Here is a 27,240-nt window from a genome sequence, read left to right as displayed (position 1 = left end):
ATCTTCTAGGAGTTTTATAGTTTTGCAGTTTACATTTAGGTCTATCATCCATTTTTAGTTAATTTTTGTGAAAATTGTTGGGTTTGTGCCTAGATTAATTTTTTTACATGTAGGTATGCAGTTGTTCCAGAACCACTTTTAAAATTTCTTAAATGTTTTAAAAATCCTCACCTGAGGACATGCTTACAGAGAGGAAGGGAGAGAGAGAGAAACAGAAATATTGATCAGTTACTTTCTGAGCACGCCTCAATTGGGGATCAAACCTGCAACCCAGATATGTGCCCTGACTGGGAATTGAACCGGCAAGCTTTCGGTACTAGGATGACACTCAACCAACTGAGCCGCTCTGGCCAGGCTCCAGCACCATTTCTTGAAGAATGTCTTTTCTTTATTGAATTGCAGTTGCTTTTCTGTCAAAGATAAGTTGACTTTATTTGTATGGGTTTATTTATGCACTCTCTTTTCTGTTCTGTTGGTATATTTGTCTACTTTTTGGCTAGGACCCCGCAGTTGTAATTACTATAGCTTTATTGTAAGTCTTAAAAATCAAGTATTGTCAATTCTTTATTTTTCTCTCCTTGAATATTGTGTTGACTATTCTGGGTCTTTCTTGTCCCCATACAAACCTTAGAATCATTTTGTCAATATCTACAAAATAACTTGCTGCAATTTTGATTGGGATTGGTTAAATCTGTACATCAAGTTGGGAAGAACTGACATATAGACAGTATTGAGTCTTCCTATTTATTAACATAGAATATCTCTTTTCTTTCAAAATTTTGTACTTTTTCTCATATAGATCTTCTACATATTTTAGATTTATAATAGATTTATAACTTTCATTTAGTTTTTTTTGAGTACTAATGAAATAGTATTGTCTTTTAATTTCAGTTGTTCATTGCTAGTATATTAGAAAATAATTGACTTTTGTATATTAACAAAAATATATCTTGTATCTTGTACCTTGTATCTTGTAACCTTGTCACTTACTAGTTCCAGAAGTTTTGTGTTGCTTCTTTGGAATTTTCTTCATTGACAATCATGTCATCTGCAAATGAAGACAATTTTATTTATTTATTCCCTATCTGTATACCTCTTATTTCATTTTATGTTTATTGGATTAGTTAGGGCTTCTAGTATAATGTTGAATATGAGTATGTGAGGAGCATCCTAGCTTTATTCCTGATCTTAGCAGCAAAGCATCTAATTTCTCATTTGCGTTCTGTTTTTGGGAAGACATTGTAGAGCAATGGTATAATTTTTTTCTTAAATGTTTGGTAGAATTCTCTAGTGAGCCACTCTAGACCTGATGTTTTCTGTTTTGGAAGGTTACTAATATTGATTAATTTCTTTAATAGGTGTATCAGCCCATTCAAATGATTTGTTTCTCCATTAGTGAATTTTGACAGATTGTGTCTTTCACAGAATTGGTTCATAATGTCATGAAGCGATTCGCCCGTATCTGGAGCTCAGAGTCTGAGACTCCCCCCTGACCGAAAACGACAACCGCGCTCTCAGCCACCAGCCCGCTTTGCGCGCGCACCTCCGCACCTGAGTATTTTCCACACTGCGCCTCCTCTGAGCCTCGGTGTGCTGTTATTTTTCCTTCTAGTTGAAGAGTCTCTCCTCAGCCAGCTTTCCTGTGGTTCTGGGTGATGTCCGTTCCGTCTTTTAGTTGTATTTTTGAAGTGGTTGTTTGCGGCAGCAGTCTCCGGTGTTTACCTATGCCGCCATCTTGGTCTCTCCCCTTCATTTCTGATATTAGTTATTCGTGTTCCTTCTCCTTTTTTCTTAATTAACCTCACTAGAGAGTTATCAGTTTTATTGATCTTTTCAAAGAACCAGCTTTTGGTTCCAGTGATTTTTTCTATTGCTTTCTTTTAATTTCATTGATTTCTGTTCTGGTTTTTATTATTTCTTTTCATGTGCTTACTTTGGATTTAATTTGCTCTTTTTTTCAGGAGTTCAACACATTGATAGTATAAATTACAACAGAATGCCTCTGAGAGTCATAGTAAATTAAAACCTGTATTAGTTTACAAGTGCCATGTAAACCTCTATTTTTTCCAAAAATATTATAAAGCAGTTTTTGATATTTTATTATAATAAGGTTACAATATTTGTATTTTTAATACTTGTCATCTATAAAGAATAATTCATGTACATTTTTCATTTTTTATTACATGATCACTTTCGTCAGAATTTAAATATTTTTGGTAGGAGTCAGTATGTGGGATGAATTTATAATTTCCTTATTCTAAAACAGTTTTAAAGGCAGCTTTCATAAGTAGAACAAATGATAAAAATAATGAAATAAAAACTCAGAATAGTTGCTATATAGTTATATTATAGTGGTAATTCTCAAATTTGGCTTTGAAGTTTCTGGCAACCAAGACTTAAAATAAGAGGGAGGGGATTAAGTTTTAAAAAATCAAAAAACTTCTTATAAAAAGGAGAATTTCTCTTATTTTTATTTTAAGCAAAGTGTTTCTTGGCATCATATTACAGAAGACATTGCTCATATTAGGCATAACTAGAGTAAATTGAATTATGTGATGATGCAGTATTTTAATACCAGTTGCAATCATAGATTTCATGGTAACTTAATGAAAGTCAACGGTATAATATTAAAATATCATTAAATGAGGGCAGTTTTATAAATCACTAAGGTAGTAAGTTCTAAGTTTATACCCTTTTAGTATCTAAAGTGGAAAGAATTTAAAAATTGCACATTCTTTAACATATTATCACTTTTTTCTATTGGACTTTAAATAGGAGTCCGCAGAGAAGTTGAGGTTACACATTCAGATTTGGATCTAGAATGCTAGACGTTCAGTAATTTTTGTTGAGAGAAAAAAATATATATATTTGGAAATGAGATAGCCAAGTAGTAAGGTTGATAGCCTGTTGTAGACATTCCAGATACTAACCAGGTTCTCCACCAGTACATTGTCCCATCTCTGCACAGAAGAGATGTATTCCCTTATATAGAATGAATTTTATTCAAGGTGTCTAAGTCACTCTGACATATGAGCAAGTGCTCCAAAGTAAGCATTTTCAGCCACCTGTGTTATAGAACACCTTCAAATATAAGTTCATGGATCATCTGATTTTTGTGCAACGTAATTTTTCATCTAGACGGACCCATTCAAACTCACCAATATGAAATGCCAAAAAGAAATACACATGTAAATAACTGAAAATATATTAATGTGCTATTTTGTTGTATTATAAAAAGTAATTGTACTTTTGGAGAATTTCAGTCATCTTGCAGGGCACAAGGCATATAATAAAGAACAAGTAGTCAGAAGGAATTTGTACTCTAGGGGTTATATGCAGACTATTACAGTACAGCATACAGATGCTACCCACTGGGAGGATGGGATATCCTTATACATCCCTAAAAGATGATAGGACCTAAACATGAGGAGAAGAAGAAAGAAAAAGAACATCCCAGTTGTTGTGGTTCAGTGGTTTTGTGTTGACCACGGTTTGATTCCTGGTCAGGGCATATGCTCGGGTTTTGGGCTTGGTCCCCAGTGTGGGGCATGCAGGAGGCAGCCAATCAGTGGTTCTCTCTCATTGATGTTTCTCTCTCCCTCTCCCTTTCTCTCTGAAATCAATAAAAATATATATTTTTTAAAAAAAGACCAAGAAAGGCTAGGGTGTAAATGATCTTCAACTTAGATATAGGTTATACATATCCGACTAAAGGTATAGTTCTAAGTTCCTATTAGCTTAGGATATACTTTTCTATAGATATTATGTGATTGGTCCCTGTCCAAACCCTATTTAATTCATAATATGAAAGATTCCTAATGTATTGAAACAGAGAAGGGTTTATCAACCCCTCTCCCTCTTGTGATAGGTAGGAGGAGAGGAATATTTGGATTCTTAATAGTAAAAGAAAGTTAACTCTCCTTTTTTCTTGCCTTTACTTTCACTGCTGACTAATGTTAGAGATTAGAATTGAGGATTGGAAGAGAGGGAAGGCCAAGAAGTACCAATGTAGACTTTGTCATCAGTTGTTGACTGAGGTGAGGAAAGAAAAGCGTAGCTAGCAGTGAGTAGGGAGTCCCACAGTGGTGGTGTCTTCTGTACCTAGAATGGAAAGAGAAACTGGGGGCAGGGGGCAAATGAATGCTCCTTAATTGTCGGAAGGAAAAGGGAATTCACTTCATGTCCTATATGGGTCATATGACAAATGTTTTTAGTTAATGATTTTCAAAAGTCAAAATTTGTATACTTGACCCTTGAACAAAGCAGGCATTAGGGGCACCACCCAACCCTCAGTTGAAATAAAAAATAGCATTTTTGGTTTGAGGTTGATTTAATCCACAGATGCAAAACCCAGGGATACAGAGGGCCAATTGTATATTTATTGAAAAATTTGGCATATAAGAGGACCCATGCAGTTCAAATCCCTGTTGTTCAAGGGTCAACTGTACCTATACATCCCAGGTAACTATTAAGAGTTTTCCATTATTGTGAAGAAAGAGGACAGCTGATTTTCAAAAGGGATTTTTGAGAAATTCATGGCTTAGAATTTATATTCACTAGCTATAATTTGTATTCCATGTGTAGTCCTTTGGTTTTCTATAAAATTCCCTTCTTACTCATTCTTGATATTTATTGAAGCTACCAAAAATCTATTTATCTTGACCTTGTCATTTTGTTTTATATTTTTAACTTGTCTCTTTTCCATATAACTCTTATTATCCAAATTATATTCTCCTTTGAACTCATCTACATATATAAAAGCCTAAGCAACCAGCCGACCGGATGGTAGCTATGACGTGCACTGACCACCAGGGGGCAGATGCTCAGTGCAGGTGCAGAAACCACAGGCATGGAAACATGGAGCAGATGGATGAATCTCAGAGGGAAGGGGGCTGGGGGGAAGGCATGAAGAGATTAACCAAAGATCTTATATGGTGGGGTCCCTCAGCCTGGCCTGTGGGGATCAGGCCGAAACCAGATCTCTGACATCCCCTGAGGGGTCTCGGATTGCGAGAGGGTGCAGGCTAGGCCGAGGGACCCCATTCGTGCACTGGGCCTCTAGTAGTGTATAAAAGTAATCAGTTTTTGGGATTATAGAAGTTGTTTCTGTACAGAAGTTGTTCCTTATATGGATGATCCCTTATTTCAAGAAATTGAGAAAGGACCTATAGATATCATATATCTGGTCAAAATAACCTTGTGGCACAAATACTAAATTACATGTATTACAAAAAAACCTAAATATGTACTAATTGGAAAATACACTTTTTTCCCATAAAGCATATACAAAGGAAATAAAATTTTACTTGAGGAAAATATAATTTTTCCTACTCTTTCTCTGTGATTTACATTGGAGTCTGAACAGGATTTGAATCTTAACCCTACTACTTCTAATGTGGTAACCTTAAAATAAGTATATGTTTCTATGTGTCCTTTCTTCATCTTTAAAATGAGACTGATAATTTCTAGCTCATATTATTATTTGGAGAATTAAAATGAGATCATCTAAGTTAGTTTTTAAACACTGTTCACTGATACCCTTGAGCTCTGTAGAGACTTTTAATGGGTCAACTTGAATCTATTTTATGTTTAGGGTTCTGCAGAAAATTTGGTTTGAGAAGGAGGGTCCTGAGGTTCACTGTTTAAAAACATTTGACTGTTGTCCTGGCCAGTTGTTCAGAGGTTAGAGCATTGGCCTGAAGACCAAAGGGTCACAGGTTTGATTTCCAGTTAAGGGCATGTGCCTCAGTTGCAGGTTCCCCAGCCCTGGTAGGGGCGAGTTCAGGAGGCAACCAGTCGATGTGTGTCTCTCATGTTTCTCTCTCCCCCTTCCACTCTCTCTAGCAATCAATGAAAAAAAATCCTCCAGTGAGGATTTTAAATGAATGAATGAATGAATGAATGAATGAATAAATAAATAAATAAATAAATAACAGCATAGTTGTAAAGTGCATTGTACATAATAGATGCTGAAAGATACTAGTTCTCTTATGCAGGAAGTTAAAGTGTAAGCTAATATATCAAGAAGAACAAAATGGATCTAATGTTTCTTCACTGATTTATGTAGGTTCATGCATTAGATTCTATTATGTCATTTAGCATACTTAATTTCATATATCAAATCACTAAAGACTTGATTGATTACATTTTTCACTTCTAAAAGTTTATTCTACTTTCATGACTTTTTTTCTTACTTTCATAACTTTTAAAGATGACTATTAATCAGGCTCTGGCTGGGTATCTCAGTTGGTTAGAGCATGGTCCTGACATTCCAAGGTTTTGGGTTCGATCCCATACAAGAATCGACCAATGAATCCATAAATGAGTGGAACAACAAATAGATGTTTCTCTCTCTTTCTCTCTCTCTCTCTTTCCCCTCCCTTTCTCTCAAATCAAATAAATTTAAATATCTTTAAAAAACAGAGATGACTACTTATCTGTATACAGTGGGGCCTTGACTTACTAGTTTAATTCGTTCCGAGACCGAGCTCGTTAACTCAAATTACTCTATCAACTCAATGCAAAAAATCGGCCCAGAGACAGCTGGTATCTCAAAAAACTCGTTAGTCGGGACACTCATAAGTCAAGGCCCCACTGTATATCCTGATCTTATAGCTTAGAAATTCAACAATTATTTTTTCAAGTACTTGTTACAAGCCATATGCCTTATTAGACTATTAGTGTTAAATTATTAATTAGATACACTCTAGGGAGTTTACTCTTTTAGAAGAGTAGCATGTAAACAAGGGAGAATAATATAGTATAACTAGAGGCCCACTGCATGAAATGCGTGCACTCTGGGTGGGGGGTGGGTCCCTCAGCCCGGCCTGCGCCCTCTCACGGTCTGGGAGCCCTTGGGAGGTGTCCGACTGGCAGTCAGACATACTTAGCACTGCTGTGGAGGCGGGAGAGACTCCCGCCACCGCCGCCGCTGCGCTTACCAGCTGTAAGCCCGGCTTCTGGCTGAGCAGCGCTCCCCCTGTGGGAGCACACTGACCACCAGAGGGCAGCTCCTGCATTGAGTGTCTGCCCCCTGGTGGTCAGTGCGCATCATAGTGACCGGTCGTTCCGCGGTTCGGTCTATTTGCATATTAGCCTTTTATTACCAGTATATAGGATCATTGTTATTATGGAAATGTATGTAAAGTGCACATTTAAAGGAATAATAAATTCTTCCAGCTGACAAAGAGACTGGGGGAGGGGCAAGAAGGAGAAAGAATGGAGATTGAAGAAAGAGTTGCAAAGAAGCTGGTCCTTGAAGAATGAGTAGAATTCACCAGGCAGGCGATGGAAGAGGAATATATTCTTAAAAAGCTAAGAGAATAATCTGAGTCTAAGCCTAGACACATGATGTCTAATGAGCAAAAGTCAGTGAGTTATTTGATTTGACTATAGGGAACTATCCTAGTGTATAGTAGTTAAACAGAAAAGGTTGGCTAGAGCAGATTGTGAGGGTCTGCAAGTAAACTTAACACCTTATTTTATCACATTACCCCCTCCATTTCTGGCTTCAGTCTACAGATAATTAGCCTTTCCCAATATAATATTCACATTAACATAATTCCTACTACCATTATCCTAGTTCCTCACGAGTTATCTTGGACTTTTTCATTATTTGCTTTAAATCTCCATTCTCATGTTAATTATTAAGTATCTGTCTCTTTCCATTTCCACAGCCACTACTATGGTCTCTTTCCTAGGATCTCTTTTCTGTTTCTTTTGTCCATTTTTAATATACTTTTTTATTCCTAGGACTTCACCTCATCTATTTTGGTATTCAAAATATGCCAGGGAGTCTGAAGAAGATAAAGTGCCAAATAGTTTATAAAAAGGAAAACTTGTAAAGTTTATTGTACTCTTATCAGGAGCTCATTAATATGGAAATTCTCCATGTACTGATTTAGGGTATTTTGTTGAGTAAAAGCAAAGGACAGAAGAGTACAGTATATTACCTTTTGTGTCAGTTTTCTCCAGTCCGATTATGCCTTGGTATGATCCCTTTCACTAAAATGAACTCTATCCTTCAAATCACTTTCAAAATTCAACTCAGATTTTATCACTTCCTCCTCCACAATTGGTTAACTATTTCATTCTGTCACCTTAGCTTAATATATTTATTTATGTTCTATATTTATATATTGGTTCTTTGTTGGTAACTTATTTCATAAGTGGTTTCTATTCCCTTTAGAGCAGTGACTTTTTATCAGTGTGAAGCAAGAATTCTTAAAACATGCAATACCTGACTATTTAGTCAGGGGCACTGACCTCTTTTCCCTTAGATTGTCAAATAAAAAAATGACAACAGCCAATAATAGCCATCCAGTGTGAATGAACCAATATTATATCTGTGGGTTTTTTTGTCAGATCAGCAAAAATATATATTTTTGTTGTGCTGCAGAATTTCAGTAATTCGTTTATGTGTGCATGAAATGAAAAAGGTTGAAAATCACTGTCTTAGATTAACACCTTCAATAGAAAACATGTTCTTTTCTCTCTTATATATTATCTGAAACATAATTTAATAGATACTTGGTAATAATTTTTATTTCCTTTTGAGGATCCTAACATGTTAATTTCATTTGGATAATTTTATTCAACAAATTTTTAATTTGGGAAAAGGTGTGATACCAAAAAGCTAAGCTTGACTACTTTTCTAATATCTAAAACTTCAAAGTATTAAGTGGGGCTATTAATGAGGAAAAACAGTTTTATTTAAAAACGATTGAAAATAATTTAGGGTAACTTTCTATTCAGTTAAGGTAAAAATATGTAGATTTGTTCACAAAAATATATATAACCATAACATGACCACTAATTTGCATGGAATACAATATTATTTGTATGCTAGTTACTGATTTATACAGTAATTGAGATTTGTGTGGTTTTTATCTTTGCTAATACAAATATGACAATTAAATTGGAATTTATAAGTCAAATATGGTAAACAAAGGGCCAATCTGGTTGTTGTTTTTTTACATAAAGTATATGATCAGAAGTAAGAAACTTTAAAATAAATTCTATTAGGAAATGAACGTTTGCTTTTAAAATTGATCATAGAAAATAAAACTTGTAAGCTGAGAAGCCCTTAATGTGTTTTTATTACTTGAGGTATTCTAATCTAATATTTATTTTGAAACAGGCAAGAAAACTAGATGTATATTTTGAATATGAAGAAAAAATAATGAGCAAAACTACTCTGGATAAATCTCTTCTAGATATAATATCAGACCCTGATGGTATGTACCATAAATTTGAGGTTAATGTAAGTTTCATATCAGGTGAATCCAGCATTTTCAATTTTAGTAAAATCTGAATAGAATTATTTTTTCTAACCATTTATGCTAATAATGAGATAATTAAACTGTTTTCTATTGAGAAGTTTGTAGCATAGCAGTTCATAAAGAAGAAAAATAATTTGCATTTTATTTCATTGAACTTTTCTTTAGTGGTAGTTAAGCACTTTTTATATTCATTTAAAGTGCTACATCTGAAGCTCAATTTCTGTTGGTCCAGGAAGATTTGAAGGTGGTATAACATTCAAAGCAGGTGTCTCTAAGTGATATATTTTCTAAATAATTTGGTTTAAACCTAGAGTTTTCTAAAAAGATGTATCTAAAACTGAATTCTATTTTAAATACTTAGGGAATTCACTTTTAAAGAAACTCTTTAGTCAGTCCCTTTATATTTTATATTCATCTAAATATTTGTATGTTAGATTTTCTTAAGATATATTCTTTGTATTTGGAAAATGTAATTTAATTATTGCTTTCAATTATAATAATCATAGGATCTACATAGGGTTTTAGCCTATTAAAATCTCTAAACTTTAGAGAGTTATTGATCATTTCAGAATAGTTAGCAGTTCAAATCTCAGCCCTTTTCCAAAATGAATAAAAAGGATATAAGCTCTACTCATCTCATATTTCGCACAAAAGTTACTCATCTGATGATGATAGTTTTTGAGTTAGAGTTTTGGTATGAGGGTTTTTTTTAATATGTTTTTATTTATTTTTTGAGGGCGAGCGAGAGAAACATCAATGATGAGAGAATCACTGATCGGCTGCCTCCTGCACGCCCCCTACTGGGGATTAAGCCCACAACCCAAGCACGTGCCCTGACTAGGAATTGAACCTGCCACCTCTGGGTTCATAGGTTGACCCTCAGCCACTGAGCCACATCGGCTGGGCTGGTATGAGCTTTTGACTTTATTTCAAATTAAAAAGTAATTTTAAAACGTCCAAATTATTTGTAATTAAAGATTCTATTCATACAACTTCTGAGAAGCCATAAGTATTGCTCTCACTTTTTAAAAAATATGTTTTTATTGATTTTAGAGTGAGGAAGGGAGAGGGAGAGAGAGAGAAAGAAACATTGATCAGCTGCCTCCTGCATGCCCCCTACTGTGGTTTGACCCTACAACCTGGACATGTGCCCTGACCAGGAATTGAACCAGCGACCTCTTGGTACATGGATTGACGCTCAACCACTGAGCCATATAGCCGGGCTTGCTCACACTTTTAAAAAGCTAGATTTGTAGTGAGAGCATAGCATCTTAAGTATTTATACTTTACAATGAAAAAGTGCAAAATATACATAAGTCCATTACTTCAGAGTTATTTACAAGAACTTTTGAGTAAAGTTAAAACAAATAGTGTGTTGATAAAAGGGCAAACGGAACCTTTCATTGTCCTTTCCCCCTACTTTCTCAAACAGTTTATTTTTAAAGACATTAAATAAGGCTGAGCAATGTAGGCATTTATGCAAAGCAGAAGTCTGGTGTCACTTTCGACCAGAACAAGATGTTGGAACCTGAGCAAAATGAGAAGGGCATCTACATGTAGGTAATGGGAGTGTTGATAATTTGTATAAGGTATTGAAGTCCGAGTGAAGTGAGCAGTGTCCACAGGTGGAAACACGGGTGTAAGAGCTCTAACAGATCGCTGCACAGGAGCCAACCCAACATCAGCCCAAATGGGTGAGCAGTATGGCCAGGCATGTTGGGTCCATTGTAGGGAATCAGTGTCCAAGTGGAGTGAAAAGGCTTCCATGCAGGCCAACATGGCAGCAGAGATATGATATTTGTTACATACAAGGAGCTGGTTAAATAAGTAAAATATATTAGATAATATAACGGGAGCCAGGTTTCTCCTTGGAGAAGGAAGTTATAAATAGGAAAGGGAGAAGACTAGAATGAATCCTGGAATGTTGGGTTGGAATTGGAGGTGTTGGTATGGACTTAGTGTTTTCACTATGTATTTGTCAGATAGAGAAATAAATACAGGTGTGTGTGTGTGTGTGTGTGTGTGTGTGTGTGTGTACACTTATACAGGTGTCCCAAAAAAATGTATACACACTTGAACAGCTGCTGATAGCACAATTTTGAAAATGAAATCATTTTAATAAACATTGCCTTTATAATTACACAAAGTATAGATAAATTTTGGGGGACATCCTATATATGTATTATCTAGTTCTGCCAATTGAGCAGGGCTGGAAGCAACAATACCCCAATAGTAAAGATTTTAGCTTATAAATACCATTTTACATTAGGATTCCAGGGCTGAGATGGGGAAAGAAAGTATATAATGAGCTGGACACTCTGACTTTAAAATAGAGTGCAATTACAGTAGAAACTTATGTGTGACAAGAAGATCTAGGCTGTGGCTATAAGCTCTAGAGCACTTATAACTGTAAAGATACAATTGCAATTTGGTTCCCCTGTGATTCACGTTCATGTTAAGTATTTGGATGCTCTATAGTCCTTACCATCAGGACTCTTAAAAACCTTAGCAGAGGTTTGGAGCATTTATTAGCACATAGCAACTATAAAATGTCTCCTTGAAGAATGGGAGCTGTTCCTTCTTTAAACAGAATGTATGCCTTCTGTGAGAAAAAGGCTATGCTACTAGATGCTGAGAATATTAAAAGCAACAGCAGGGAACCACCACAGGCCCCTAAAACTCTGAGGGAGAGGACCCTTTCTCTACTACCTTAGAAGCTATGGTCCCAAGAGCCTAAAGCAGTGATGGCGAACCTTTTGAGCTCGACGTGTCAGCATTTTGAAAAACCCTAACTTAACTCTGGTGCCGTGTCACATATAGAAATTTTTTGATATTTGCAACCATAGTAAAACAAAGACTTATATTTTTGATATTTATTTTATATATTTAAATGCCATTTAACAAAGAAAAATCAACCAAAAAAATGAGTTCGCGTGTCACCTCTGACACGCTTGTCATAGGTTCGCCATCACTGGCCTAAAGCAAGCCCTGTTCTTTTTCTCTATTTCCTCAAGCTGCTTAGTCAGTTACAGGAAATGCACAATGGAGCAGGGTAACTAGAGCCAAAGCCTTTTGGCTGGAGCACCAAAAAGGAAGGGCAAAGGGAACTGGAAAGAACCAGGAAGATTGCAGAGGAAGGAGCTCAGAAAAGCAGCCCCATCAAATTGTTTATGAATTCCTGGGCTCACCTCTGAACTGCCTATATGGGAATCTGATCCTAAACAACATTCCAAGACTAAGAGGTGAAGGGCTACATGATCTCCCAGTTCTCCTATTGTCCACTGGGCAGTGAGACACATCCCCATAGCACTGCAAACAGGTTTGAAAATAGAATCAGTGATGGAACCACAACCCACAGGAAGGCGGTAGGAACTTTGGCCTGAACCAGCAGGCTAATTACCTGCTAAAAGAAAAATGTCAGCTTTTCCTAGGATTTAAACAAGACCATGAATCTCAACCTAATATTCAAAGTGTCCAAGATACTATATTTATTTGTAAACATGAGAACTTTGGAGAAAGATCTTTATCACCATTCTTTGTCATATATAGGGAGTGAGGATAATTTAAGAATGGGTGTCTAGATTCTAACCATATTAAAAAAATTGATGGTTCATCAGTCATTTTGAAAAAGTTCTTGTTTTTATTCTGTAATAAAGTATAACAATTCGATTTCTTGAGTATTAGGACACAATTTGAAGTGAGAGTGCATATTGTTATTTGTTGAGAAGTGAAACTGAGTTACCTATGACTATTATCACTTTTCACCCAAGTAAACCCTGTAGCAGAGGGGAGAATAAGTTAGTTTCTCTGGACAATTTTGGACTATGGGTAATAGGAGTTGTAGTAGCCCAAGGCACCCACTGCAAGCAAGAAATTTCTTTAAAATCTTATCTTTTGTCTTAAAATTTTAGACAAATATGTTATGCACAGTACATTAGTGTTTAATATAAATGTATTAAATGTAATATAATGCCCTTCAGAAAGAGGAGACATTATATTTAATTATCCCAATTTGAAAAGTATGACCTTAGTCTGATCTAGATGATTTTAGGCAGCAAGATTTCATAACCTAATACCTAGGGTGACCACACAACTTGTATCCCAGGACAGTCCCATTTTTATGCTGGTTGTCTTTCCGTAATTATTACTAACATCCCCTTTTCATCTCAATAGTCTCCTGTAAATCTCAATATAAAGTACAGTATGGACAAAAGAATGGAGATACTTCCATATCCCATCTCTTTAATTCCAAAGCATTTAAATTTTTTCCATATCTGTATTTTATCTGGTTGTAATTAAAATGTTTATAACCTTAAATCAGCTAAATCTAGATTCACATTTAGATATGCCTTGACTTTTTATGTACCTGTGTTGACTAAATACCCAGAATTATGAGGGGTTTTTAAAATTCTGCTTTCCCCTATGTAGCAGGAACTCCAGAGGATAAAATGAGGCTGTTTCTTATCTATTATATAAGCACACAGCAGGCACCTTCTGAGGTATGGTCTCTGTTCATTTATTTGGCAAACGGGGGGGGGGCGGGGGGCGGCAGGAATGTGTTGGTTTCAAAAATAGAGGTAAAAATCACTATGGCCAAATAATGACTTCATTTCTTTCTTTAAAAGAAAAATAGTTTGTTAAGGCTGGTTCCATTTACTGATGAGTTTTATAACAGTGTTTATTGCCACCAAGAAAACTATCCTCTCATTAAATGTCTGACCCCTTTTAAGTTGTTGGAATATGAACTGAATTCAAGTAGCCAAAATTTTTATTTCTAGAAAATAGCTATTCTAAACTAAGTTAACCAAGTTTGCTATGCTTTTTGAAAGGTTGTTTTTACTATTTCTCATGATGTGATGATCTTAAAAGTTCCATTTCTTTTTTGTATTTTTGTATTTTGATTATTATTTTTAATTGATTTTTAGAGAGAGAGGAAGGGAAAGGGGGAGAGAAAGAAAGACACATCAGTGTGAGAGCAAAACATAAATTGGCTGCCTCCCACATGCCCCCTATGAGGGATCGAACTGCAACCCGGGCATGTGCTCTGGCCAGGAATCGAACCGCCAACCTTAGTGCATGGGACAACACCCAACCAACTGAACCACACCAACCAGGGCAAAAGTTCCATTTCTTTAAGCGGTAGCTACTAATATTTATTTGCCTTCCAAAGATTTTATCTTTAACCTCAAGTAAAAATTTGGTAATTTTTTAAGATTGTTTTAAAACTAATGTCCATTTATAGAAGAGGAGTCGCTTGAAGGAAAATATGCAGTGTTCAAAAGTCCTATAAAGATTGTAATTTAATAAGATTTTGGTAAACTTCAGATTCATGTTGCATGATTCATATAAAAATAAAGTTGAGATACTTTGTATTGCAATAAAATAACTACTTTTATATTAGAATAAGTTCCTAAGAATGATTGGAAAATGATAAAGGGTCCTTCTAGATTTTTTTTTTCTTACTGAAAGTATGGATTGTGGGTAATTTTATTGTTTTGGTTTTTTCTGTAATGAGCCATCAACTGCTTTTGAAGAAAAAAAAAGTTTTTTAAGTATGTATAGGCCATTAACTTACTCTGAAGGAAAGCACTGATTTTGGTATCAGTCTTGTTGAGTTAGAAACCTCTTAACTTATTCTAATGTTAACTTTTCAAAAAGCATAAGAAGCTCACAGATGACATCTAGAATGATATGGCTCTTGTAAACTCTTTTCCTTTGCTGATAGTATTGATTTTTTAAAAAATATCTGGTATATTGCAAGGCTTTTGGTAAAAAATGTGTGGCATGTTAAAATAGCAAACTAAACCCATCATTTGTTTTCGGCCAATTTTACTTTATCCTAGGAATACATAGTTGACTTTTATTTTATTTCAGTAAAAAAGTGTCACATTCTTTTCAGAAATAACTCTCTCATTAATAGAGGTATACCTGTATTTTTGGGGATCCTCATAGCCTATTCATAATATTTTCTTAAGAACATATGATTTAAAAACTTAATTCAAGATTTTTAAAATTTGACCACATCATTTTATTGTCATTTATTTTTCGCTTGAGGCCTGGTTCACGAAATTTGTGCACGGGTAGTTTCCCTAGGCCTGGCTGGCGCTCAGGGTCGATCAGGTTCCCTGCCTCCCTGCCTCCTCCTTCCCTCACCCACCTGCCGCCATTGCACAGTTCCCACCATGTCCCACACCACCCCCTGGTGGTCAGCGCCCGTCATAGCGAGCAATCGAACTCCTGGTCTCTGGGTCGAACTCCCAAGGGGACATTTTGCATATCAGCCTTTTGTATATATAGACTAGAGGCCCGGTGCATGAAATTCATGCATGGGGAGGGTCCCCTCAGCCCAGCCTGCACCCTCTCCAATGCAGGATCCCTCTCACAATCCTGGACTGCTGGCTCCTAATCGCTTGCCTGCCTGCCTGGTCGTCCCTAACTAGCCCCCCCTGCTGGCCTGATTGCCCCTCACTGCCTCAGTGTGCCGGCCTGATCGTCCCTAACTGTCCACCCACCAGCCTGATCACCCCTTACTGCCCTCCTTGCCTGCCTGGTTGCCCCCAACTACCCCTCTCTGCCAGCCTGGTCACCCCTAACTGTTCCACGCTGCTGACCACCTGATCACCCCCAACTGCTCTCCCGTGCTGGCCTGGTTGCCCCCAATTGCCCCCCCCCTCGCCAACCTGGTCACCCCATGCAGCCTGCTTGTTCAGTCATTTGGTCGTCCCTCACTAACCCCCCTGCTGGCCTGGTTGTAGGCAGCCATCTTGTGAGGGTGTGAAGGTTGATTTGCATATTACCTCTTTATTATATAGGATAAGGATTATGTTTTTTCATAACTTTAAGTGACCATTAAGAGGTTTGAAGCAAATTATGATGACTAATATCAGATTAATAGCCTCAAAAATGCAAAAGAGTAAACATTACTGGTTAAAGATGCGCTTAAAGGTTCTATCTTATAAAATTTTTAGAATGAAGTCACTGCTAATAAGCTCCTATAAATTATACTGTTTCAACTAGACTTATTCATCATAAATAAAAAGAGCAAGAGAGAGAAAACAATGATTTTTAAATTGAAAGACAGCTTCTATTCAGTTAAGAATTTGGACCTCAAAATGAATATGAGATGGGAAAACCTGGATCTGCAGTTCCCTCAGTCAGTGTCATTTCTCTTGTGTGTCTTGTTTGAAATAGTCTTGGTCAAGCCAAATCTTTTATTTAATGCTTATCTTAAGGAAAGGCCATCTGTTTCAACAGTGGAGAAAAAACAGTCTATTGGCCTTACTGAGGAATGACAAAACAGTGTTTATTGGTGATTTGGGAGCATGTCAAAGGTAATTTTCATTACATGTGATTTTTGTCTCAGGTGCCCAATTTGGATACTTCAGATAAAACTCCACTCCACTTGGGTTCCTCAAATCCAAACTCATGACTTTGGTCTAACGATTTTTGAATAATCAAATGACAACAAACAATATGGTCTTTTCTTTCATGAAAGTAAAATTTTTGTCATATCATTCTTTGCTTGTTTTAGGCTGACTTGGAGCAATACAAAAAAGCCTTAACTGATGCAGGATGCGACCTTAACCCCTTACAGTATATTAAACAATGGAAGTAAGTTTTCTTTTTAAATTCTCACCATTTAAGAGAGCACAATGGAAGTTGAATTCTCAAGAAAGTGGCAATGTTACTTACTAAGAAAATTGAACAATGCCTTAATATATTTTATTCAGTGGTATGAATATTTTCTTATCTGTCCCTCCCTATTCACAACTAAAAATTACACAAAATAATGATGTTTTTCTTTCCAGACATATTTATATTCTCTTCACTGATAAGATGAGAAAGTCAAAGGATGAAGTTTTGGGTCAAATCTCAAAACATTTTTAAAAGTTTTAATTTCACTAGTTCTCAGAGAAATGCACATTAACATAATGCAAAGATTTACAAAATACTGTGCCCAGGATACAAGCAAATTAATTGGTGCATTTATACTCTGCTATTAGAAATATAAATTGTCTCAATTTTGCTGGATAGTATAAAGTTTGTTGTTGTTTTTTTAGTTTTAATTATTTATTTTTTAATCCTCACCTGAGGATATTTTCCCATTGATTTTTAGAGAGTGGAGAGAGGGAAAGACAGAGAGAAATATTGATGTGAGAGAAACACATCAATTGGTTGCCTCCTGCATGCCCTGAGCAGAGCCCAGGCCAGGGAGGAGCCTGCAACCGAGATACGTGTCCTTGACCAGAATCAAACCTGGGACGCTTCAGTCTGCAGGCCGACCAGCTAGGGCTAAAGTTTTAATTTAAAAAAGAAATAAAATGCCCTTGATCTAGAACTTCTACTCTTGAGGATTTATCCCGAAGAGTATTGGAGTTCTAAAATTTAGAAGCAATTTAATAATGAAATTTTGAAAACCAACCCAAATGTCCAGCAATAAATTAGTAAGTAAATTATGGTATTTTCATAAAATAAAATGCAACAGAGTCATTAAAAAATCATTGTAGAAGACTTATTTAATGACATTGGGCAATGTTCATGTTATATTGAAAGTGAAAAAGTTTACCACTGTATTCCTTGATTTGTTTGATAAATAATTATTTCCCTTGTCTGTGTGCATAGGGACTCTTCTAGACATCAGGAATACAATAGTGAGCATGCTAAGGAAGGCCCCTACACATTGAGTTTGTTTGTGTTGAGGGAACAATAAATCAACAAGCAAACAAATGAACAAAATATTAAACCATATTAAGTGATATAAAGCAGTGATAACATCTTAACTTGTTGGGGGTGATGATTAAATTTATTGAGGAGATATGAAAAGTCTCTGGGAAGTGATATTTGAGCCAAAATTTAGATGACATCATTTATAGTATAATCCCTAAAATCCGTTTATCCATCCGTGTGTGTGTGTGTGTGTGTGTGTGTGTGTGTGTGTGTATGAACATACGTGTGTCTGTGTGTGTGTGTGTGTGTGTGTGTGTGTGTGTAGTGTATATATATCCTATATAATAAAAACCTAATATGCAGATCGGTCGAACAGCAGAACGACGATCACTATGACGCACACTGACCACCAGGGGGCAGAGGCTCAACTCAGGAGCTGTCCCTAGCCCACAGGCCCCAGGCCAGCCAAGGCAGGTGCCAGTGGGGGGCCCCCCGATCGCCCCACAGTTCAGCCCAGATTGCTGGCCAGGCAACCTACCCATGCACTAATATTGTGCATTGGTCTCTAGTATATATATAGTTATATAGCTGAGGTGATGTGTACACCTCAGTGTTATTAGTGACTAACGTTGAGTGGTAGAATTTTTTTTTCTTTTGGGTGCTTATCTTTACTTTCCAAATTTTCTACAACAAACATTACCTTCAAAATATTTCCTAAAATAATTGTTTTAAGACTACAAGGTTGAATATACTTTCTGATCTCAGATTTATCAAAAAAAATATGCAAACTAAATAGAAAACCATCATTCAGAACTGCCTGAAGTCTAGCTAAGCAGAAGTGTTATAACTAAGGATATGAAGAAGAAGCTACATTGAGACTGGTAGTGCTGGCAAAGGCCATTGTTCCTTTTCTGGGACCTCTCCCCACAGAATTGGCAGATGGGTGCTATATCTGAGTCTCCATCAGCCTGGCTAACTGTTTGTCCCTCCCTGGTGATTCTCTGAGACCTGGTCCCACCCAACTTGCGGGCCACCCAAGCTGTTTCCAGTGGCTTTTCGATACAAACGCCTCTCTTGACTCAGGCTTCAGACTTTCCTAAAATCTCTCAAACTAGCAGCATGCCCTTTCCCTCTTGCTAAGTGACCCCAGGTCTGGCACTAGCATCAGTCAGACTTGGTTTTCAGCTCGGCCTCTCCAAGGCACCTCCAAGCCAGCAAAAGTAGCCTTTTACAGATCGCTCTGTAGCTCATGTCAGGTGGCCTGGGCAGGGCACAGGCAGTGGCTGACCTTGCATCCCTTGGAAGGCCCCAGAGCCAGTGCACCCAGTAGACAGCTTCAGACTACACTGGATTAAAACCCAAATACCTCCACAAGTGACACACTCAAGGGGCAAACTCATCTGGCACCAAAGCCTACTGGAGTGAGTCCTGCTCCATAGAGTTAGCCCCTGTACAGAAACTTCTCCACTGTAGTCACAGCCAGTTCTCACAGCCAATCAGCCTTAGGGTCAATTCCTCCCAGTAACCTGTCAATAGCAATCAAAGCTCAACTGTAACAGGACACTACACACAGTCCACACAGGGAGTGCACCTGGAGCACTCAGGTTACTAGGGAGGTTACGCCACTGGACATCTACATAAAGCCACTCTACCAAGTCTAGGAGATGCAGCAGCTCTACCTAATACATGGAAACAAACATAGGGAAGCAGCCAAAATGCAGAGACAAAGAAACAGATCCCAAATGAAAGAACAGGAAAAATCTCCAGAAAAAGAACTAAATGAAATGGAGGCAAGCAAACTACCAGATACACTGTTCAAAACACTGATTATAAGAATGCTTAATGAACTTATTAAAAAATTAAACAGCATAAAGAAGGACACAGAAACCATATAAAAGAACCAGTCAGAAATGAAGAGTACACTAACTGAAATGTAGAATAAATTACATGGAATCAATAGGAAAGTAGATGAAGCAGAAAATCAATCAGCAATTTGGAATATAAGAAAGCAGAAAACACGTAATCAGAACAGCAAAAAGGAAAAAGAATCCCCAAAAGTGAGTCTGGAACAACTTCAGGCATACCAACATTCATATCATGGCAGTGCTAGAAGGAGAAGAGGGAGAGCAAGAAATTGAAAAATCTATTCGAAAAAGTAATGCCAGAAAACATCCCTAACCAGGTGAAGGAACTAGACATACAGGTTCAGGAACCACAGAGTCCCAAATAAGATGAATCCAAAGAGGCCTATACCAAGACACATCAGAATTAAAATGGCAAAGGATAAAAGCAGAGAAGGAATCTTAAAAGCAGCAAAAGAATGACTGTCACTTTCCTACAAGGGGGTCCCCACAAGACTGTCATCTGATTTCTCAACAGAAATGTGTATGTCAGAAAGGATTGGCACAAAATATTCAAAATGAAGAAAAGGAGGGACCTATAATCAAGATTACTTTACCCAGCAAAGCTATCATTTAGAATTGAAGGATAGATAAAGAGCTTCTAGACAAGAAAAAGCTAAAGGAGTTCACCACCACCAAACAAGTATCACAAGAAAGGATGAAGGGTCTTCTTTAGGAAGAAGGGGAAAAAATCAAAATATGAATAATAAAATTGCAATAAATATATATTTATCATTACTTTAAATGCAAATGGATTAAACGCTTCAATCAAAAGACATATATATGATGACTGAATGGATAACAAAACAAGAAACTTACATAACATTGTCTACCAGAGACTAATTTCAGATCGAAAGACACAGAGACTGAAAGTAAAGGTGGTATAGTAATACTTGTACCAGACGAAATAGATTTTAAAACAAAGGCTACACAAGAGATGAAGGACCCAGCAACTCCACTTCTGAGTATTTAACCAAAGAAAATCAAAACACTAAATCCACATATGTATTGCAGCATTATTTACAACTAGAGGCCCGGTGCACAGATTCATGCACCAGTGGGGTCCCTTGGCCTGGCCTGTGCTCTCTCACAGTTCAGGAACCCTCAGGGTATGTTGGAGAGCCAGTTTCAGCCCAATCCCTGCAGGCCCAGCCTCCAGTAGCATATAAGATATTTGGTTAATCTCTTCCTCCCTCCCCTCTTCCCTCTGAGATTCATCAGTTTGTTCCATGTTTCCATGCCTGTATGTTGAGCATCTGCCCCTTGGTGGTCAGTGTGCATCATAGCTACTGGTTGGACGGTTGCTTAGGCTTTTATACATATAGACTAGAGGCCCAGGGCATGAAATTCATGCATGGGGGGGTTGTCCGTCAACAGGGCCAGCACCCTCTCCAATCTGGGACATACAAGTTCAGGGACATACAAGTTCAGGAAACAGAGTGCCTGCGGGATCGGGCCTAAACCTGCAGTTGGACATCCCTCTCACAATCCGGGATCACTGGCTCCTAACCACTAGCCTGCCTGCCTGCCTGATTGCCCCTAACTACTTTTGCCTTCCAGCCTGATCACCCCTAACTGCTCCCCTGCCGGCCTGATTAACATCTAACTGCTCTCCTGCCAGCCTGATCACCCCCAAATGCCCTCCCCTGCTGGCCTGATCTCGTCCCCAACTACCCTTCCCTGCCGGCCTGATCTCACCCCCAACTGCCCTCCCCTGCTGGCCTGATGCCCCCCAACTGCCCTCCCCTGCTGTCCTGGTCCCCCCCAACTGCCCTCCCCTGCTGACCTGATCTCGCCCCCAACTGCCCTTCCCTGCCGGCCTGATTGCCCCTAACTGCCTCTGACTGCCTGATCATCCCTAACTTCCCTCCCCTGCAGGCCTAATCTCGCCCCCAACTGCCCTCCTCTGCTGGCCAATTTGGTTTTGATTGGTGGGTTTCTATGCCAGTCAGCGTCCAAAGCTCCGCCTCTTAGGCAGCCATTGCCTCCTCACAGTTCACCCAGATTTGGTTCTGATTGGTCGGTTCCTATGCCAGTCAGCATCAAAAGCTCTGCCTCTTAGGCAGCTGGCTCCTCATCACAGTTGACTCAGATTTGGTTCTGATTGGTCAGTTTCTATGCCAGTCAGCGCCAAAAGCTCTGCCTCTTAGGCAGCCATTGGCTCCTCACACTTCAGCCAGATTTGGTTCTGACTGGTCGGTTTCTATGCCAGTCAGCGTCTCTGGGCCTATCAACAGGGCCTGATCAGAAAGGTGGGGCTGATCAGCAGCCCTGGTGGAGGCCTGGAGAGAAATGGAGGCACGGCTGCTGGAGAGAAAGAGAGAGACAAGTGCTGACCAACAGCTGCCACAGAGGCTACGGATCAGACCCTGCTTCTCTCTTCAGGCCTCTCTCCAGGCCTGATTCGCAGCCCCCTTAGCAGTCAGTGCTGGGTCGCCACGGTTTTTATATATTAGGATACTTTTTTTTTTAATTTTGTTTATTTGTGTTCTTGTAATAAGAAAACATACACACACAAAAACTTTCTTTAAAACTATCTTTTCCAACATAATGTATAAACACACATTTGACTATGTGGCATATGTCATTGTTTTTTAATTATGATTATGTGGGAATTCCTTAATCAAACATTTGGTGTTACAAAAAGAAAAGCAGTCTTTGGCATCGTTTTATGTGATTACAAAAATTTTAATTTCTAATTTGTAACTTTTTGTACCAGTTTATTCAAGAAAACTTTAAAACTCAGGTATAAAGAAAGTAAAAATTTACCTGTCATCTCAACATTCAGAATGTACAAGTAAACATCCTATATAATAAAAGCATAATATGCTAAATGTCCAACTGATTGGTCGACCATTTGGTCGACCGCTCAACCAGTCACAATGACACACACTGGCCACCAGGGGGCAGATGCTCCGACTGGTAGGTTAGCTTGCTGCTGGGGTCCAGCCAATGGGGACTGAGTGAGAGGGCTAGACATGCCCTGGAGCCCTCCCGCGGTCCCTTCCCAGCCAACCGGCCCTCATGGCCCTGACCAGGACTGGGTGAGATGGCCCCAATAGGCCCCAATTGCCCGCCATGCTGAGGGACCCCACCTGTGCACGAATTTGTGCACTGGGCCTTTAGTTAGTGTATATTCTTTCATATACGCATTAAATATAGTTTTTAGAACTGGGAAATCACTATTACAGATACAGTTTTGTATTCTGGTTTTTCCTTGTCTTAGTTTTCTTTTAATATATTTTTATTGATTTTAGAGAGGAAGGGAAAGAGAGATAGAAACATCAGTGATGAGAAGAATCATTGATCAGCTGCCTCCTGCACACCTCCTACTGGGTATTGAGCCTGCAACCCTGGTCATGTGCCCTTGACCAAATCAAACCCGGGACCCTCCAGTCTGCAGGCCAATACTCTGTCCACTAAGGCAAACCGGCTAGGGCTCTTAGTTTTCAATGGTAGTGTGTAGTGTTTGTATATTATTTAGCCATATAAATGTATTATTATTTATTAATCCCTTCTTTATTGTTTTGATATAGTTGTTTCTAGTGAAAAATAAATTTATGTGAATGGAAAAAATTCTAATCTGCTGAAAACAGTTGATTCATATCCTCCTTTCTTAACAAGATTGTGAGCTTTGTGTTTGGGATTTATCTAATGGTATTATCAGTGGATTTTAGAATACACTGAGTCTTAAAATCCACTGATAATGGATATAGAATATTTTTAGCATTTCAGCTATCACATCTTAGTGATTCTTTTTTTATTTTTATTCTCATAAGATTTTCTTGCATTTAGGTGGAATTTTTTTTTAATAAAGCATTTGAAATAAGAATCATAAAAGATCTAAGATTCACATAAAAATGTTTATAGCATGCTACTTAAATATAGAACAGCATCTACAATGTGATATTAATTTTGTTATTAAAAGTAAATATATGTTAGCCCTGGCCAGTGTTGCCTAATGGTAAGACCATCAGCCTGTGCACCAAAGGGTTGAGGGTTCTATTCCTGGTCAAAGGCACAAACCTGGGTTACAGTTTCCATCCCTGACCCCAGTCGGGGTGCATGTGGGAGGCAACCAGTCGATGTGTCTCTTTCACATTGATGTTTCTCTCTCTCTCCCCCTCCCGTCCTCCCTCCTTTCCACTCTCTCGCTTAAAAAAAGAAAAAAATCAATGGGAAAAATATCCTTGGGTGAGGATTAACAACAAAAAAAGTGTATTTGCTATACATGCAATGTCTGTAGTTTCAAAGAGTATCCACCAAAATCATAACAGTGGTTACCTCAAAGTGGGAGGGTTCTTCTGGAAGTATTCTGTTTTCTGGACTCAAAAATGAACATATTCCCAGAAGGAAAATATTTTAAGACATATCTAAGTGCCATCTTTTTGCCCATCTTTCAAGAATTCTATAGTTGATTTAAAAATTCTGGACATTTAGAAAGATTGAAAAGAAATGACTTTCAAGTATAAAAGTGTGTGGTATAGGATATAACTAAAAGGAAAAATCATTGGGTAGTAGAATTAGAATAGTGTTAATGAAGAAATGGTTTTGAGCTGAGAAATGTACAATTTCTACTGGAGAAGAAGGCAGTAAGTTTATACCTCCCAAAAGACTGCATGAACAAAGGCATGTATCTGGCAAAGAGGACTTGTGGAATGTGGGGATCAGTAAGGAAACTAAACCTAATCAGTACATAATGGTTCTTTAGACAGCAAGTCTACTTCATGTTAATGATTGGATAGAAAGGAAACGAAAAATTGTGAAGTTTGGAAAATAAATGCATTGTTTCCTAAAGAATCTCAATATTTCAGTACTAATTGTACTATATTTGAGTATTATTTTACATGGTTATAAATTTATATAATTTTGGTTTCTATAATTGTTTTGGTGCTAATTATACTGAAATATTGTATTTTATTAGTTAAAAAATGATTTTTTTCAGAAAATGTCTGCATAGTAAAAGTTAGTCAATAAATATTTTATTTTTTGTTGAATTTATTGGTTAATAAATTATACAGGTTTCAGGCTTATAATTCTATAATACATTATCTGTATATTGTATTATCACCCCAAGTCAAGTCTCCTTCCATCACGATTTTTTCAACCTGTAACCTCTTCTACCTCCCCCAACCCTTCTCTGTCAATAGATACATATTTTTGAAAATATATGTATTTTTTCATTTCAGAGAGGAAGGGAGAGAGAGATGGAAGCATCAATGATGAGAATTACTGACCGGCTGCCCCCTGCACGCCCCACAATGGGGATCAAGCCCACAACTCGGACATATGCCCCGAGCAGGACTTGAACCATGACCTCCCGGTTCATGGGTTAAAGCTCAACCACTGACCCACACCAGCCGGGCTCAATATATATTTTAATACCATGATACTGAATGTTAGCTCTATATGTAATAATCGACATTTACATATAACTATCTTATTTCTTAGGGCTTTTGCCAAGATGGCCTCAGCTCCTGCCAGCTATGGCAACACTACTACTAAACCATTGGGGTAAGTATTTTTAATAATTCTGATTGGGTAAGTCTGGTACTTGAGACCATAATTAGACTTTCATGCCTTAAAAACACACTGACAATTTGAATGCAGAATATTTTTATTGTGATAGAGAATAAATATCAACATGCCTTTAGGTTCTTAGTTTAAAATTTCATTTTAAAATGTAAGTTAATATATTTTACATGGTATGAGCTATTGGCTTCTTTTGCTTCCTTGTTCTTAAAACATTACATTTTTCATTTCCAGAAGATAAATGAAGGTTAAAGCTATCTTTACACTAATGTTGATAACTAATATAGACTTGAAGCTAGGCACTTAAGACCTAGCTTCAAGATAGACCTGGGCATCCTGCTAAATAGTAGGGAGGAAGTCCCCAGGGCTGGGTATGACTTCTGACTTCACAGTATCGTATAGAGTCTGCATGATTTTCAAAGGAGCTGAACAAGATAATTCTAACCGCTCTTTTCCATACCATACTAGTTTCAAATTCTTAGCTTATAGTTTATAGTTTAGAGCAAAAGCATGAAGCCCAGAAGGAAACAGGTTTATCTTAGCCCCATCCTGAGCTACCACTTTTTAAAAATATATCTTTTTATTGATTTCAGAGAGGAAGAAAGTGGTAGAAACATCAGTGATGAGAGAGAATCATTGATCGATTGTCTCCTGCACACCCCCTATTGGGGATTGTGCCCACAACCCCGGCATGTGCCATGACATGGAATCTAACCATGACCTCCTGGCTCATAGCTCGATGCTCGACCACTGAGCTACGCCAGCCTGACACTACCACTTTTTAAAAAAATATGTTTTTATTGATTTTGGATAGAAGGAGGAAGGGAAAGAAACAGAGAAACATCGATGAGAGAGAATCATTGATCACCTGCCTCCTGCACGGCCCCTATTGGGGATTGAGCCCACAACCCAGGTATGTTCTTTGACTGGGAATTGAACCAGCGACCTTTCAGGGCATGGGATGATGCTCAACCAACTGAGCCACACTGGCCAGGGCTTGAGCTACACCTTTTAATGAAACAGTTTACAAAACTAACTTACTTGTCATAATGCAGAACTTTATAAGTGTTTGACAAAATGAGTCCAGCTGACTTCACCTACAGTCAGTCCTGTGCAGGTTAGCATACTCCCTCAGAGTTGCCTGGTACCAGGGAATCGCCTAAAAACTGTCCATTCCAACAAAGATTACTTTCTATTGTTTCTGATCTTGTCCATCTCTTCATTTCAGAGGGGAATAAGGACAAGATAGGGGAAAAGAAAATATATTTGGAAAATTACTGAGTGTAATAAATAGACTTACCAATTTCATGCCTTAAAATCCTATTGAATAGTAAAAGCCTCTTACATTTCTTATGGATCTTGTAGTTGAGGACTTAAATAAAATTGTTACAAGAAAATTTTGGATGCTTTAAAGGATGTCTCTAGCCTTCTGATACCATAATACAGGATTACCAGTCTCTCACAAAGCATCCTTTGATCCCAAAAGAGAGGCTGTTGGAAATACACATATAAACCTAGTATGGAAAATCATTTGTTGGTGTTTTTGATGTTAAAAATTTGGATAACATTCTTCAGAATCGAGGTAAAATTCATCAGGTGTATTATGCTTCACATTTTATGTGATAGATTTTATGTATAGAAAGAGAGACCGTATACAATGCAGGATTGGATCTAGCTGCTACGATAGAGAGAAAATAGTAACTTTTGACCTCATCATACTTATGGGCATGCATATATATATATATCCTATATAATAAAAGGGTAATATGCAAATTGACCCTAACAGCAGAACGACTGGGAATGACTGGTCACTATGACACACACTGACCACCAGGGGGCAGACACTCAATGCAGGAGCT

General features: G+C 37.7%; 1 protein-coding gene across 2 annotated transcripts in view; it reads left to right on the top strand.

The window, feature by feature from the left end:
- Positions 1 to 27,240, top strand: part of SCFD1 (sec1 family domain containing 1) — a 123,840-nt gene that overhangs the window by 53,172 nt on the left and 43,428 nt on the right. For both annotated transcript variants that reach the window (XM_005880994.2, XM_014528975.1), the window contains exons 15-18: positions 9,140 to 9,236; positions 13,710 to 13,780; positions 16,813 to 16,892; positions 25,301 to 25,363. In XM_005880994.2, the coding sequence (XP_005881056.1) occupies positions 9,140 to 9,236; positions 13,710 to 13,780; positions 16,813 to 16,892; positions 25,301 to 25,363 (311 nt within the window). The remainder of the gene's footprint in view (positions 1 to 9,139; positions 9,237 to 13,709; positions 13,781 to 16,812; positions 16,893 to 25,300; positions 25,364 to 27,240) is intronic.

Source organism: Myotis brandtii, unplaced genomic scaffold, assembly GCF_000412655.1.
Source record: "Myotis brandtii unplaced genomic scaffold, ASM41265v1 scaffold667, whole genome shotgun sequence".
Classification (NCBI taxonomy): Eukaryota; Metazoa; Chordata; class Mammalia; order Chiroptera; family Vespertilionidae; genus Myotis; species Myotis brandtii.
Note: the sequence above shows the minus strand (reverse complement) of the source record. Positions and strands in the feature narration are given on the sequence as shown.